General features: G+C 41.1%; 2 protein-coding genes across 2 annotated transcripts in view; both read left to right on the plus strand.

The window, feature by feature from the left end:
• The window catches only part of LOC115795838 (zinc finger protein 665-like), a 29,754-nt gene extending 24,654 nt beyond the window's left edge, over positions 1-5,100 (plus strand). The window contains exon 4 of the mRNA XM_030751953.1: positions 3,248-5,100. Coding sequence (XP_030607813.1) covers positions 3,248-4,389 — 1,142 coding nt within the window. The 3' untranslated portion in view covers positions 4,390-5,100. The remainder of the gene's footprint in view (positions 1-3,247) is intronic.
• Positions 5,101-6,703: 1,603 nt separating this feature from the next.
• LOC115795835 (gastrula zinc finger protein XlCGF57.1-like) lies at positions 6,704-15,214 on the plus strand. The gene is made up of 3 exons (XM_030751948.1): positions 6,704-7,154; positions 7,600-7,876; positions 13,733-15,214. Exons 2-3 carry the CDS (start codon positions 7,609-7,611, stop codon positions 14,914-14,916), a joined length of 1,452 nt encoding a protein of 483 aa, XP_030607808.1. The 5' UTR covers positions 6,704-7,154; positions 7,600-7,608; the 3' UTR covers positions 14,917-15,214.
• The last annotated feature ends 844 nt before the right edge of the window (positions 15,215-16,058 follow it).

The raw sequence follows: 16,058 nt of genomic DNA on the forward strand, positions 1-16,058 counted from the left end.
TCCTAGATGGAAGTAAGCTGAGCGGGTGACATTACTGATATGAGAGTGGAATGATAGGGTGCTATCTCCCTCTCCAACTCGAAGTTGTTTATCTTAGGAGATCATCTCTTTTCTAAACTGATAACATTAAACATTAAACCTACACTTTCTATAAGTCAAAGGAGGAACTGACTTAAATTTTTAGCCTGTGCAGTTGGACGTTAACTGCAGCATTTTATCCAATCTGAACACAGTATTTTGCTTATTGAACCTAAATTGTTTTAAATGTCTTTATTTTTACTGTTGAAAGCTACTAAAAGTATCCAGCTAAACTAGATCAGTTGAGAAGCAGGGCTGCAACAACTCATCGATATGTCTGTGTAGGTTCTCAGTCATCCATGTCATAGTCGTCTCTGTAGCTTAAAAAAGGGGACTTAAGTTTCTTAAAGACGTTTGATCTCATCCAAAAGTCTCATTCTTCAGTTCTCAAACCAAGAGGTAGAGAGACCCAGGTATTTAAACCCCAGTGGGCGTGGTCCCCTGGAGGTGGTTGTGACCCACTACTGTTTATGTGGATAATCGCATGCACCAAGGTGTGAAAGGAGAGGTGGGTCATTACAATCAGTGGTTTCAAGTCAAACCATTTGGGACCGTTGTATCACATGACCTAATGAGGTCAGCTGCACAAAGGTGTGAATGGAGGTTGAGGTGCCTGGGGAGTGAGCTCAGGACAGCATTGTAAGTGGGGCAAAGTTGGTGACGTAATCCACCTCCTCTGTTAAGTGATGGTTGTGGACATAGATGCTTCTTTTACTCCTCTTTCAAAGCATCTGTCCTCCTGGTGCAAAATGTGAACACTGGCATCCTCAAAGAGTGACCTTTCTCTTTCAGACGCAGATGTACAGCTGAGTCTTTTCCCATTGGAGAGGCACTTCTATGTTGTGCCATGTGTATAACTCACTGAGTAACTTGATTATTAAAGCTCACTGCAAATTCTTTGCTTCAATGTGTCATTTAGCCCTATAACCTCGAAAGCATCAGCCGTGGCACAACGCACTTCCAAAGTGCTGCTGTTTGTGGCAACAAATACCGTAATACCCCTAAATGGCTGTGAAGTATAATTTCTAGGCTTTCAGGAACCGTTTGAACTTTTCCGATAGGACAAATGGTCGTGGAGTTACGGCAAAAAGCCAACTGATCAAAGTTGATCAGCCGAATCCGCGGTGATACGTCTTAACCAGCTGTTTGCGGCTTGTAAGGGCAGGAAGCCGGCAGGAAGCCGGCACTTCAGCGGCGATCACCTGGAGTTAAGGGGTTAATCCACAACTCTGTAGCACTCAGTTGTCACCATATATGTGTGAGTGTTTCACCCACATTTGAGAAATAAAAAAGTAGACCTGCAGTAGAAAAGTATATAGGAGCACCCATGTGAATAGAAATATTACAACATTAAGCTCATGCAGCCCCAGTTTTTCAACAAAAAGGCTGATAACACATCAGCAGCAGTGAAAATGATGCTGTCATAGTTTAACGTGGAGTCGCAAGTCTGTCTGCAAACACACGGTGAAGAGCAAAGAGGAGGGACCGTTACCTAGACGGTGAGCTCAGGTGGAGTGAAAGAAATAACACTGCTCAAAAAAAAAAAAAATTAAAGGAACACTTTTTACTCAGAGTTTAGCATCAAGTCAGTTAAACTTCTGGGATATTGATGTGGTCAGTAAGTATCGGGGGCGGGGGGGTTCATCAGTTTCAGCTGCTTTGGTGTTCATGAAATTACCAACAGGTGCACTAGAGGAGCAACAATGAGACACCCCCAAACAGGAATAGTTTTACAGGTGGAGGACACTCACATTTTCCCCTCCTCATCTTCTCTGACTCTTTTTCACTAGTTTTGCATTTGGCTAGGGTCAGTGTTACTGCTGGCAGCATGAGGCCATACCTGGACCCTACAGAGGCTGCACAAGTAGTCCAACTCCTCCAGGATGGCACATCAATATGTGCCATTACCAGAAAGTTTGCTGTGTCTCCCAGCACAGTCTCAGAGGATGGAGGAGATTCCAGGAGACAGGCAATTACTGTAGGAGAGCTGGGCAGGGCCGTAGAAGGTCCTTAACCCATCAGCAGGACCGGGATCTGCTCCTTTGTGCAGGAGGAACAGGATGAGCACTGCAGAGCTACAAAATGACCTCCAGCAGCCACTGGTGTGTGTCTCTGGGCAAACAATCAGAAACAGACATGGTGGTGGCCTGAGGGCCCGACGTCCTCTAGTGGGCTCTATGCTCACTGCCCAGCACCGTAGAGCCTGATTGGCATTGACCATAGAATATCAGAACTGGCAGGTACATCACTGGCACCCTATGGTTTTCACAGATGGGAGCAGGTTTACCCGGAGCACATGTGACAGATGTGAGAGGGCCTGCAGAAGCTGTGGAGAACGTTATGCTGCCTGTAACATCATTCAGCATTGTCACCATTGTCAGACCCTACGCTGGTGTGGTGGGTCTTGGGTTCCTGCTGGTGCACGACAATGCCCGGCCTCGTGTGGTAAGAGTATGCAGCCAGTTCCTGGAGAATGAAGGAAATTGTACCATATCAGTATTGATATCCAGCTTGATTTGTTTCTCCCAATTGAGATCTGATGTGTTTTAAAAGTGTTTCTTAAATTTTTTTGAGCAACGTATTCTTCTGGCATCCAAAACAGCAGCACTTGTCACTGGATTATCAAGTCTGTATTTTCCACTCGTGACTTTACCTCTGGCAGGCCTTCAGCTCCAAAAAAACCAGTACTTTCTAGTTTTCTTGCCTTCTCGTAAAAACATTCTTCTTTGAACTGCCCTGTGTCCCATCTGAGGAGCTCAGGTGCCATACTTCTACATGAAAAAAAACACACACATACAAATCACTAATAGTGCAGGTACTCAAACACAATATGTAGACTACTTGTGCTCAAAACACCCGACGTATTGTGAGATTTAACTTATAAATAGGTGAGGCATTATATCGGAACTAAAATAAAGTGTTCAATAGTGGTATTCTAATATTCCAGCATACACTTGTGATAACCTTGAATACTCCAGTGTTAACTACTTTCTAGTGTTTACTGTAGTATCACTGACTTATAAACATAATCCAATAAATACAGATTCATTGACTAGTGAATAATCAATAGTTATACTTCTCACAGTAGTGAAATACTCAACAATGTGTGTGGTTTGGGAGGTTTTTTTGTTGTTGTTTTTAAATCATTTTTGTCCATTTGCCACTTCAGATGTCCCACAACAATATATATGTGTGAACTCCAGTCTGGACCAGGACAACCCAGAACCTCCACAGATTAAAGAGGAAGAGGAGGAAATCTACACTAGTCAGGAGGGAGAGCAGCTTGTACTGAAGCAGGAGACTGATACCGTTATAGTGACTCCTATTTATGAGGACAGTGACCACAGTGAACTAGAACCAAACTATGAGCAGCTCCTTTCTTACAACTCTCCTGAACCAGAGAGCCCAGATCAGGAGGAAAGGCAGCACATGGACTCAGAATCAACTAGGAATGCAGTGCCGAAGAAGAGGAAACATCACAGAAACAGAAGTCACAGTAACAGAGTAGAAAACTCTCCAGTGTCAGAGAGTCAGTCTGAAAGTGACACAAGTAAAAAGTCATTAAAATGTGACACTTGTGGAAAAACTTTTCAGTATAAATATAGACTGACTAAGCATCTAAGAGTTCACACAGGTGAGAAACCTTATTCTTGTAGCATTTGTGGGAAAACATTCAGTCAGCTGATACATGTGAAAACCCACATGGCAGTCCACACAGGTGAAAAGCCATTTGCTTGTAGCTCTTGCGGGAGACGATTCAGAAAAAAATCAACACTAGAACTTCATGAAAGAATTCACACAGGTGAGAAACCCTATTCTTGTGGCACCTGTGGGAAAGGATTCAGCCAGATGATACACCTAAAAACACACATGAGAATCCATACAGGTGAGAAACCATATTCTTGTAAAACGTGTGGGAAAAAATTTAGCGACTCGTCAGCATTCAGAGTTCATGTTAGAATTCACACTGGTGAGAAGCCGTATTCTTGTATCGCCTGTGGGAAAAGTTTCAGTCACATGATAAATTTAAAAACTCACATGAGGATTCACACAGGTGAGAAGCCCTATTCTTGTGGGACCTGTGGGAAAGGATTCAGTCAGAGAAAACACTTGAAAACTCACATGAGAATCCACACAGGTGAAAAGCCATATTCTTGTAACACCTGTGGGAAAGAATTTAGAGATCAGTCGACATTAAGAAAACACATGAGAATCCACACAGGTGAGAAGCCAGGTTCTTGTAACACCTGTGAAAAAAGATGCAGCCAGATGACAAACATGAAAACTCACATGAGATTTCACACAGCTTAAAAGTTTCATTCTTAAAACATATGGGAGAGCTGCCAGGATGGTAGAACTCACATTGGTGAGAAGCCAAATCACTGCAATGCCTGAGGGAAAACCTGACCTTGTATTCAGGTCAATGCGGTAAATCTCCCAAACAGTAATAAAGTCTTTCCATTGTTTGTTCCATGTATTTGCCTTATTCTTATGATGTAGTAGAAACCCTAATTTTATATTTGTCTGAACTATATATGTAATGTAGTGCTGGTGAGGTGACAAACATTTGTTGTAGATTGAGGTTATTCAGTCTTTTAACTTAACAGCTTTGTTACAGAAAAAAAAATATTTATTGGGTACATCTTGCTTTTTATAGCCAAGATTTGATTCCTCTATTGTTGAATAAAGAGATTTTATTACAGAGGATTAAAAGCTGGAAAGTGACACATAAACCAAAAAACATGTGCCTTTATGGACTTGAGGTCAGCTCATTCACTATATTGCCAAAAGTATTTGCTCATCTGCCTTGAATTTGAGTGACATCCCATTCTTAATCCATAGGGTTTAATATGATGTTGGCCCACTCTTTGCAGCAATAACAGCTTTTTCTATAACTCTTGTGGGAAGGATTTCCACAGGTTTAGGAGTGTTTATGTGAATTTTTGACCATTCTTCCAGAAGTGCATTTGTGAGGTCAGACACTGATGTTGGATGTGCCTGGCTCTCAATCTCCACTCTAATTCATCCCAAAGCTGTCCTGTTGGGTTGAGGTCAGGACTCTGTACAGGCCAGTCAGGTTCTTCCACACCAAACTGGCTCATCCATGTCTTTATGGAGCTGCATTCCCAATCGCTTCCACTTTGTTATAATCCCACTAACAGCTGACTGTAGAATATTTAGTAGTGAGGAAATTTCATGACTGTACTTGTTGCACAGGTGACATCCTACCACGGTACCATGCTTTAATTCACTGAGCTCCTGAGAGCGACCCATTCTTTCACTAATGTTTATAGAAGCAGTCTGCGTGCCTAGGTGCTTGGTTTATACACCTGTGACCATAGAAGTGATTGGAACACCTGAATTCAATGATTTGGATGGTGAGTGAATACTTTTGGCAATGTAGTGTATATGTTGTGATGCTTTTCAATAAAGATAAGCTTCAGTATGCACCTGTCCTGCTGATTGTTTAGTTCTGTTTATTGTGGGTTATTTGTTCTTAAATTTTAAATAAAGGTTTCTCTAAAACATCTTGTGAAAATTTTTTTATGAGGTCCATCCATCCTCTTCAGGGTTGCTGGATAATCTCTAAAAACAATATGAAGTTTTTTGTTTTATCTGACATTTTATATATATTTTGAAACTGACATTTTTACTGACTCAATGTGACACAAAAGGTGTTGTAGTGCAGCTGCAGATTGACAGTTCATACTGCATGAAAATATAACAGTAAGCAAATTTAAATGTGGTTCTAAATCTTGCCATTGATTTTGGTCATTAAATCAGCTGTTATTCATATCGTCAAGCTCTTAAAATAATGGTCTTGATCATTTTGGTACAGTTTCCTGTCTTTTCTTTGTGTGGAAAGCAGACCCGTCTCCCACACTCCCAACTCATGTGTCAGAGGAGGCACCATGATCAGGAAGGTGGTTCACCCAGGGTGAGGCTCAACTATTATAGTGCAAATGCAGAAGTCTTGACAATATTATTTGAGAGCGGGAGCAGTGATATTTTTTTTTTCTTTTAATCACTGGATGAGTTGTCAACTGTTTAGTTTTGACAAACTACTTCTTCCACTACATTGAAGTTTCCACCTTATCTGGAAGTGCATCAGTAAAATGCAAGATTGCACAGCTTAAAGCTGTGCAATCTTGCCATGGATGTCCCAAAGTGCTTGTTACAGTCTGTGGCTTGCAATTCTCATATCGTGGATTTGCTCTGTTTGCACAAGATAATGATGATTTCACACATTTCTTCAAAGCACAACTGGCCTGCAGGGTCACCCCATTGACTCGTGGAAGCTCTCCAGCCTAGATATTATATTTTCCTTTAGTTCTACAGTTTTATACTTTTACAGCTTTGAAATGAAATTGAGTAAAACTGGAAATAGCCATGTTTGGGAACACATCTCATAAGCCAACTATTCAGTTAAAAATGAAACCTTGGGAGAGATGCAATGACATGATAAGACCACAAAGTGGCACCTTGAACCATCAAGCTACTCCACTTTTTCCAGCCCTGAAGCGTTTTAGGATATTTGTAAGCTGGAAACTCTCTCCCATCTTCTCCATGGTCCCTGAATGCAGCATCGCTGCTGCACGTCGTGACTCCTGTGAACAAACTGACAGTGTGATATTTTTTCAGTCACACGAGAGATGTGTGTGTGTGTTTCTTTTAAAACAACCTTGCTGTACCTCCCAGCCTCAGATACCGATGAATCATCTCATTTTTTTTGTCAAGGTTGCTAGGCAACAGGAACAGTGCGACGAGAGAGTCTCATCTAAAGCCGCTCTGCTCGGCTCGGCTCGGCCCGGCTCGGCCGTCACGGCCTACAAAGGATGCGTCTCCTGAAGTGGGACACAGCTTTGTGCTGTTCAAGGGCTCCTGTGGATGTCATCTTCATGTGTGATGTACAGTTAGCTGGGAGAAGCTGTTCTGACGGTGTGTTAGAGAAATATTTCAGTTGTTTGAGCAGCATCGTCTTCAGTTCAGTATCTGAGAGGTTAAAAAAAGACCAACCATCAGCGCAGACTGCTGGATATCAAACAGAAACCCGAGATAAAAATTACACATAACAGGTATGTAAAACTGTGGTGGTCTCATTGAAGTAACACGGGGATAAGACTCATGTAGGACCCCAATCAGAGCTCCGTTTCTAGGCTAGCAGACTCTGAGCTATTATAGAAATGACAGGAGTGCTTCTTTATTTCTCTCTGGCTCTTATTTATTTTTTATTTTTTTAATTAAACATTCAGTGAGACGGGGGGGTGGGGGGGTGGGGGGGGGGGTGGGGGTTAGAGATTAAGATAGATGACAGAGAGTGAAAGCTGTGCCACAGCTGGCTTCCCATTTTAGCTCTCTGTCTTCTCACCCCGTGGCTACATGAGCATCCATTGCTCCAGGCTTTTAATGTCAAGTTTGGGGCAAAACTCAGATAAACGGTCAGACATTTGCAGTATTGTTTTTTATGAGCCTGATTAGGCATTGCTGTCTTCATTGGCTTTGTCTTCCCACCTCTTACAGGTAATAGGTATGACCTCCCAGAGCAATATGAAGTGCGAGGAAGAGGAGGGTCTGGATGACCAGCAGGTCTGTAACCAGGAGAGGAACTCCAGTCTGGACCAGGTGGACCCAGAGCCTCCACAGATTAAAGAGGAAGAGGAGGAACTCTGCACCAGTCAGGAGGGAGAGCAGCATGTAGTGAAGCAGGAGGCTGAAGGCATCATCGTGTGGACGGAGGAAGAGCGGCTCAGACTTTGTGATATCATATGGAAACCTGAAATAAGCCCACGCAGCACAGGTATGCAATACTACAGTATAGTCTTAATAAAAAAAAGAGTTGCTCAATTAGGATCCTACTCAAAGCTCAAAGCTGGAGGAACTGCAGTAAGCAGCATTAATGCATCATTTTTCTAAACTGTTAACATTTAACATTAATCCTACACTTTGTATCAGTCAAAGGGGAAATGACTTCAATCTTAGACTGTAGAGTTTGGATTTTACTGCAGCATTTTATCCAATCTGAATACAGAACTTTGCTCATTTAACTGAATCATTTGAATTGTCTTTATTTTTACTGTTGAAAGTGTAAATGACTAAAACTAAAAGGATTCAGATGAAGTCTGTTGAGACGGAAACAGTTTTGAGAATTTAGTTTACGTTACAAGCTTAATTAACACATATTCACAGCAGCAGAAAAGAATGACTGTATGATATGTATTTACACACCAAGGTTACCTGCTGAGTTTTGCAGTTTTCCTTTTCAGTTATTCAAAAGGCATTTTCTTAAAGTCCTAAAGGTCCTGATTCAGAACTAACAGCTGATCTGCTTCATTTATTGATGATGGGAATAAGATTTTAACTGGTACATTATGACTGCTGAAACTGAAGTGATGTGATCACCTGATGTTTCACCAGTGAGAGATGTCTCACTCTGTTGGAGCAGTTGGAGCTGCAGAAACACAGAGTCCACTCTGATTGTACGTCTGTGTTAGTGATGCTTCTTCTTCCTCACAAACAGTCTTTGCTGAGTGCAGACAGCACCGTTGTGTCAAAGCCTGGTAATGTTGTTAATGGTTGTTTCTAATTTTCTAATTAACATTAAGGTGATGTTACCCTTTCTTATTGTTTTCAGTAAGCCTCAGTAACAGAGTTTAAATGTACATTGTTCCTACAAATAACTGAAAACACGTAGATGTGATATTTTTAGAATGAGCAGAAATGTTGCTGACACACATCTGAGCTATTAAAGACCAAATGAATTGCTCAAGGGTCCACAGTGATGCCAGTCCGAGGATTCAAACAAATATCTTCTCAATGATAAACCCTCCTCTTCTCCTCTAGGCCACCACTCCTCCCCAGATGACTCAGCAGTCATCTGATTGAGTTCCTGATTTAATATGATTGTCCAGCGGGTTTGTCCATTGTTATATTGTGTTCTAGTGTGTTCTTTATTTATTTAAACTAGCAGTTTAATTACTGTTATATTTTAATCATCGTTTAGTATTGGTGAGGTTTGCTATTTGTGCTTAGTTTCCTCAATTCTGTGTTTAGTACCGTATTTTTTGGACCATAAGGCACACCACATTATAAGGCGCAATATCAATGAACGGGTCTACTTTCATACATAAGGCACACCGGGTTATAAGGCGCATGATAAAACATATGTAGAACGAAACAAAAGCATCAGGTAAGTTGAACTTTATTCAACTTTTTCGCAATAACTCAGAATATTGTTCAGTTGTAACAAATACAGAAAAATACCCTCACATTTTAAATCATTCATCTTCCACAAATCCATCAAATTCCTCATCTTCAGTGTCTGAGTTGAACAGTTGGGTGATTTTGGCATCAAACATGCCGGGTTCCCTCTCGTCATTATCTGAGTCAGTCTGGTTGTTGTTACGGTTTTGTTTTGGTTAAGGCACACAGCAACCATTTAATTGTTAATAAAAGGGCAACTTTTGCTGGCAATCTCTCACCATCTTCTTCAACGTCTTAACAGACGCTGCAATATATTCTTTATTAATGAGGGTAAGAACAAGTCATTTTTTCATTTTATATATAAGCCCTTCACAAATCCTGTGCACCAGTATATTTACTGATATAAGCAAAGAAAAAACCTTAAAAAAAAAAAAAAAACCAAAAGGAAATCCCTTTTTGACTCAACACCGGAAACCTGAAAACTCCGTTGTCACCGAGTTTTGTGTACGTACAGCGCTCGTACTGCGTCCCTTCATACGCTGTGGCATTGCCCGGACCTCTCTTTGTCACCGAGGGGGACAGCACACACACCCGGACCTCAATTCATCCTTTAGCTACTTCTAGTGATTTTTGAGACAGCCAACAGCGAGTTTTGTTGCACAAAAGTTGGCATCAGTGCCGGCCGCCGATCGCCAGATTACGCACAAACATCTGGGCCAGCATAGATGGAAACAGGCCAGAATGTGTAGAATAAAATCCATCATAGTTTTCTGCAGTTTACTGCGTACAGTTTCCATTTTTGGAACAATGCTTCTACTTCTTGTTGAATTTATCTCCGGCGGCTTTGGCTGCTTTCCACACCTGCTGCGCTGCACTCACAGCTTGTTAATGTCTAATATCGTCAGTAGAGTCATTTTGTGAATCGATGATGAACTATTTTAGAGAATTTAATGAGGCCTTTGAACTGATCTGCCAGACCTGAGGCCATATCGCTGCAGACCACGCAGTGGTGCAGTGGTGTGGATGCCTCGGCCATCGGCGATCAGACGGCAGCGCTCAACTATTTGAAAAACGTTCGCTGGGTGTTACCCCCCTCCCCCCTGTCGTACGCTTTGTACGCTCTGGAAAATGTCGAAATTTCTGAAGCGTCCCTTACCAAAGTCGCACTAAAACATTTTGAAAGATTTTTGAGCGCAGTGTACCACATAAAATTGGTTCAAGGTCAGTAAGCACAACAAGAATTCATAGATAAGGCGCACTGCCGATTTTTGAGAAAATTTAAGGATTTTAAGTGCACCTTATAGTCCAAAAAATACTCTTACACTTAGTTTCTGTGTTATTTATTTTTTTTTAGTTAGAATCACAGTGTTATATTTTGAGTTTGACTTCCTCCCCTTGGTTGTCTAACTGTCCTCACCTGTCCTTTGTCACCCACCACTGAGACTGTGACTCCTATGCTTCAGCTAGCTAGCTCTGAGACTTCCCCAGTTTCTGTGTGCGAGTTGGTCCTCTGAGTTTCTGGACCACAGCGGCCTTGGTGGCCTGCACCTTGTCCAACTCCACCACTTGAACCAGTGCCACTAGATGTCATTTCCATGCCTGCTGTTGGGCTTGTCACCCTCCAGCTTTATTTTCAGCACCAGGCCTGCCAGACGCCTCATCTGAGCCTGTTCGGTCAGCTAGACCCCCTGTGAGCGTTCTCATTCACTGCTGGCCATCTGTTCAGCCACCTAAGAGGACCCAACTCCTTTGCAGGGCTACAGCGTTGCTTTTGAGGAGGTTCCACTTCTGTCACTGACCACCTAGTTGATCTCTGGAGAGGCTGCAGATTGCCTCACTGCAGCCATCTCAGCCTCCAGAAGGTCTCTATCTCCACTGCTGGCCACCTCCCTGTCCTGCAGAAATGCTTCATCTCTGCTGCTGAGTTGCTCCATCTTTGCTCCCAGTCTCCTCGCAAGCCTTCTGAGAATCCACACCTCCACTATTGGCATTAGTCATACCTCATTGACACAGCCACCTCCTTAACTTCCTGTGATACTCCATCATTGGCCATTGCCTTGGCCACATGAGTGGCTACACCTCAGTTGCTTCCCACTCCAGCTATCTGACTGGCTGTACCTCTGCTGTCTACCTCCAAAGAGTCCCCTCAGTTCTGTTACATCTCCGGGCCGTCTCCCTGAACTGTCCTAGTCCAGCCCTGCCTCCAGGTTATCATCCTAAACTGTCCCTTAGGTGTGCTTCACCTTTGGGCCAACCCCCTGAACAATTCCATTCCTCCCCTGTCCCCTTCCGGGACAACCCAGACTCTCTCTGGTAACAAACCCCAGATGTCAAAGCCCAACCGGTCACAGCAGATGACCCCCCCCTCCCTGAGCCTGGTTCTGCTGGAGGTTTCTTCCTGTTAAAGGGAGTTTTTCCTTCCCACTGTCACCAAGTGCTGCTCATAGGGGGTCATTTTGACTGTTGGGTTCTCTCTGTATTATTGTAGGGTGTTTACCCACAATACAAAGTGCCTTGAGGCGACTGTTTGTTGTGCTTTATCGCTATATAAATAAAATTGAATTGAATGTCAAAGAAAGTGGGGGAGGCCATTATTAGGCAGAAAAAACAAACACATTAAGAAGAAGAAGAAGAAGAAGAAACAGCCTTTATTGTCCCACAGAGGGGAAATTTGGGTGTAACAGCAGCCGCAGTTATTATAAATATAAATAAAAATATAATAAGTCACACTATTAAGAAAAGAATATATATATATATAAAATCAACAAACAAGATTAACCTTAATACTACTAATAATAACACTATATACAATGTACATGATGTGCCTGTGTGTTGAACCTTAACAGGCCGGACTATTTACAGTATATTATATATTATCCTACAGGGGTCACAAAAATGTTAGGATTGACAAAAATCAATAATCACGCACATTCTTAAAACGCATGAATGCATTGACTAGCTTAGCAACACTAAAAGGCCTGAAAGATCACAAAAGATAACATAACAAAGATAAGTACATGATGATAAAATTATTTCCATGGCTAAGAAAAACAACTTTTCAACAGCTAATCAAATCAAGAACACCCTCAACCAGGTAGTTTCATTGTCAAGGTCTACAAACAAGAGGTTCCTTCATAAATACAATTACAGAGGGTTTAACCAAGGTGTAAACCACTGGTTACTCTCAAGAACAAGAAGACTTTGCCAGAGAACATCGAACTGCACAGTTCTGAAAAAGAAAAGAAAACAACAACAACAACAACAACCACAACCACCAAACAAAAACACATCTACTTTGGACAGATGAAACAAAGACCAGAATGGTTGGAAGGAAAAAAAAAAAGAGTATGGAGGAGAAAAATAGATATCATATAGAATAGATATCACATTATCTGTCAAATACGGTGGAGGCAATGTTAGGGCATGGATATTTATCGCTGCCAGTGGAACTGGTTCACTAGTGATTATTGATACTGTTGTGACTGTTGATAGAAATAGCAAGATGAATTGTGTTTACAGGCTATACTCATTGCTCAGATTCAGCCAAATGCTGTAAAACTGATCAGAGTGCACTTCACCGTGCAAATAGATAATGACCCAAAGCATAATGCAAAAGCAACCAAAGAGTGTTTCAAGGCAAAGAAATGGGATATTCTTAAAGTCAGTCACCTGATTTCACCAACAACAGAGCATGCTTTTCAGTTTTTAAATGCAAAGCTAAAGTCAGAAAGACCCACAAAAAAGCAGCTAAAGTTGTCTGCAGTAAAGGCCTGGCAGAGCATCTCAAGGGAGGAAACACAGCATTTGGGGATGTCCATTGGTTTTAGACTTCAGGCATTCAGTAAAAGCAAATTAAAAAAACCCAAAGCTATTCAAATATTAAAAACAGTTCTTATGTTTAAAATTATGTTTGTCCAGTTCATCTTAAATTTCTGTATCTTTCTCTATATAAGAATGTATAAAAATGTCTGTAATTGTCATGATCCTAGGCTGGTTTCCCAGTGTTTTGAATTTTGTGGATTCTATATGATTCATGGGTTGCCTTTGTTTATGTTGTTTCTTGTGTATTTTTCCTCTTGAGTATACAGTATCAGTCAAAGGTTTGGACACACTCACCCATTCATATGTACTTCCTGGATTTCTGGACAAGCACAGCCTGCTGTGACAGTAATTCCCTTTGTTAAACCCTTTGAATTGAAGCATAAATTCCACAATTCAACTTCATGTTAATTGTTTTATTTAAAATCCACCATGGAGGCGTTCAGAGGAGAAATTACAAAAATCGTGTCATTGTCCAACAAATTATGGACCTAACAATAGCATCACAAACATCCAAATGTTGAGCAAAAAAGGGTATCAGAACTAAACATTAATTTGGATCAGTGCCCAAATACTTTATGACAAAAAAAGTGTACAGTTCAAACTTTTTTTTTTTTCTCCATTTCCCCTTCAGATCTCCCACAACAACATGTCTGTAAGGAGGAAGAGGTTCTCGCAGACCAGCAGGTCTGTAACCAGGAGAGGACCTCCAATCTGAACCAGGAGGATCTAGAGCCTTTACAGATTAAAGAGGAACCGGAGGAACTCTGCACCAGTCAGGAGGGAGAGCAGTTTGTACTGAAGCAGGAGACTGATACCTTTATCGTAACTCTTGGTTATAAGGAAAGTGACCACAGTGAATCAGAACCAAATAGTGACCAGCTCTTTTCTCACAACTCTCCTGAACCAGAGAGTCAAGATCAGGAAAAAAGCGAGTATGTGGACTCCGGATCAGCTACATATGCAGAGCCAAGAAAGAGGAGACTTGACACAAATAAAAGTCATAGAAACACAGAAAATTCTCCCCTGTCAGAGAGTCAGTGTAAAACTGACTTAAGTAAAAAATCTGCAAAATGTGACATTTGTGGAAAAACTTTTCATGATAAATCCAACCTAACAAGACATCTGAGATCACACACAGGTGAGAAACCTTATTCTTGTACCACCTGTGGGAAAGGATTCAGTAGGAAATCAGGTTTGGAAACTCATGTAAGAATCCACACAGATGAGAAGCCATATTGTTGCAGCACTTGTGGAAAAAGATGTAGTCAGATGATACACTTGAAAAATCACATTAGAATCCACACTGGTGAGAAACCATATTCATGTAGTACCTGTGGGAAAAGTTTCAGTCAGCTAATCAATCTCAAAACACACATGAGAATTCACACAGGTGAAAAGCCTTATTCTTGTAGCATCTGTGGGAAAGAATTTTGTGCATTGTCAGCATTCAACAGACACATGAGAATTCACACAGATGAGAAGCCACATTGTTGTACCACCTGTGGGAAAAGATTTAGAGACCAGTCGACATTCAAAAAACACATGCCAATTCACACAGGTGAGAAACCTTATTCTTGTGGCACCTGTGGGAAAAGGTTCAGTCAGAAACCAACGCTGGAAAGACATCAGAGAAGCCACACAGGCGAGAAGCTACATTCTTGTAGCATCTGTGGAAAAGGATTCAGTCAGATGATAAACTTGAAAATTCATATGAGAATTCATACAGGTGAGAAGCCTCATTCTTGTAGCACCTGTGGCAAAAGATTTATTCAGATGATACACTTGAAAAGACACATGAGATTTCACACAGGTTGAAATTTTCTCATAAAATGTGGAAGTGTTATGAGATGTAGAAGTGTGATGTTGCCAGAGCCTACTGTTCAGAAAGAACAGTAAAGAAATCTCAGGATTTTTCATTCCACTTACTGGCTTATTCTTTAAATGTACGGGATAACCTGATAACATTTGTTTGAGATGATTGGGGTTCCATCAAGACAGATATCTGCTGTAAAAATCTGCCAAATCAAACTTGTGAAGCTCCACGCTGTGGTGACCCCTTGTAAATAAGGGAGGAGCTGAAACTAGGTTTTGAGATGATCATATGAGAAATTTATCCCACAAATTCTTTTGTTAATGTGGGAAGTAATAATAATAATATCTGGCAGATGACTTCCTGCAAGACAGATGACATGTGGCAAGAAAGATTTCAGGATGATATGTCATATGATAAAATGATATTTGTATTGCATTAAGCTGTACAAGTTACGAGTGAAAAAAAGGGGACATGAATATTTTTTGTAACTTGTTGCTTTTATAAATCAGGATTTGCTACCACTGTCATTCAATAGAGAGGTTAAACTTGTGTCTCCACTTGTGATATTGGTTTATTATTTATGTTGCTTCTTAGTGTAATGAATGTGTTTAAAAGTTTAAATAAATATTTCTTTAAAATGTTTTGTGACTTTTTTTTTTCCTGAGGTGTAATCGCTAAAACATGAAACAAAAACAGGACTTTAAATGTGTTCACAAGTGTTGCCACTGTTTTTGGCCAATAAATCAGAAATTTTTTTATTTGATGTGGTTTTTCTCATTAGCATACTGTCTGACCTGCTGCTTTGTATTTAATATCTTGGGTGTAAAGCATTACAGAGTTATTATAAATGCATTACATTTTTCTGTAACACAGTAATGTGACATAGCATGAACGTTAGAGACAGTACCCTTAGACTGTCAAACTGCAGTGGTGGTGGTGGTGCCCCTTTTTAAGATGGGCAACTAGAGGGAGTGTTCTAACTTCAGGGCAATCACACTAAGCCTCCATAAGTTTTGTGCCAGGATACTGGAGAGGAGAGTCTGTCTGTTAGTAAAACCCAGGATTTAGAAGGAAGGATGCAGTTTCATTATGGTTATGAAACACTGGACCTGCTCTTTATCTTTTTGAGGATATTTGAAGATGC

The sequence above is a fragment of the Archocentrus centrarchus genome, chromosome 17 (genome assembly GCF_007364275.1).
Source record: "Archocentrus centrarchus isolate MPI-CPG fArcCen1 chromosome 17, fArcCen1, whole genome shotgun sequence".
Lineage (NCBI taxonomy): Eukaryota > Metazoa > Chordata > Actinopteri > Cichliformes > Cichlidae > Archocentrus > Archocentrus centrarchus.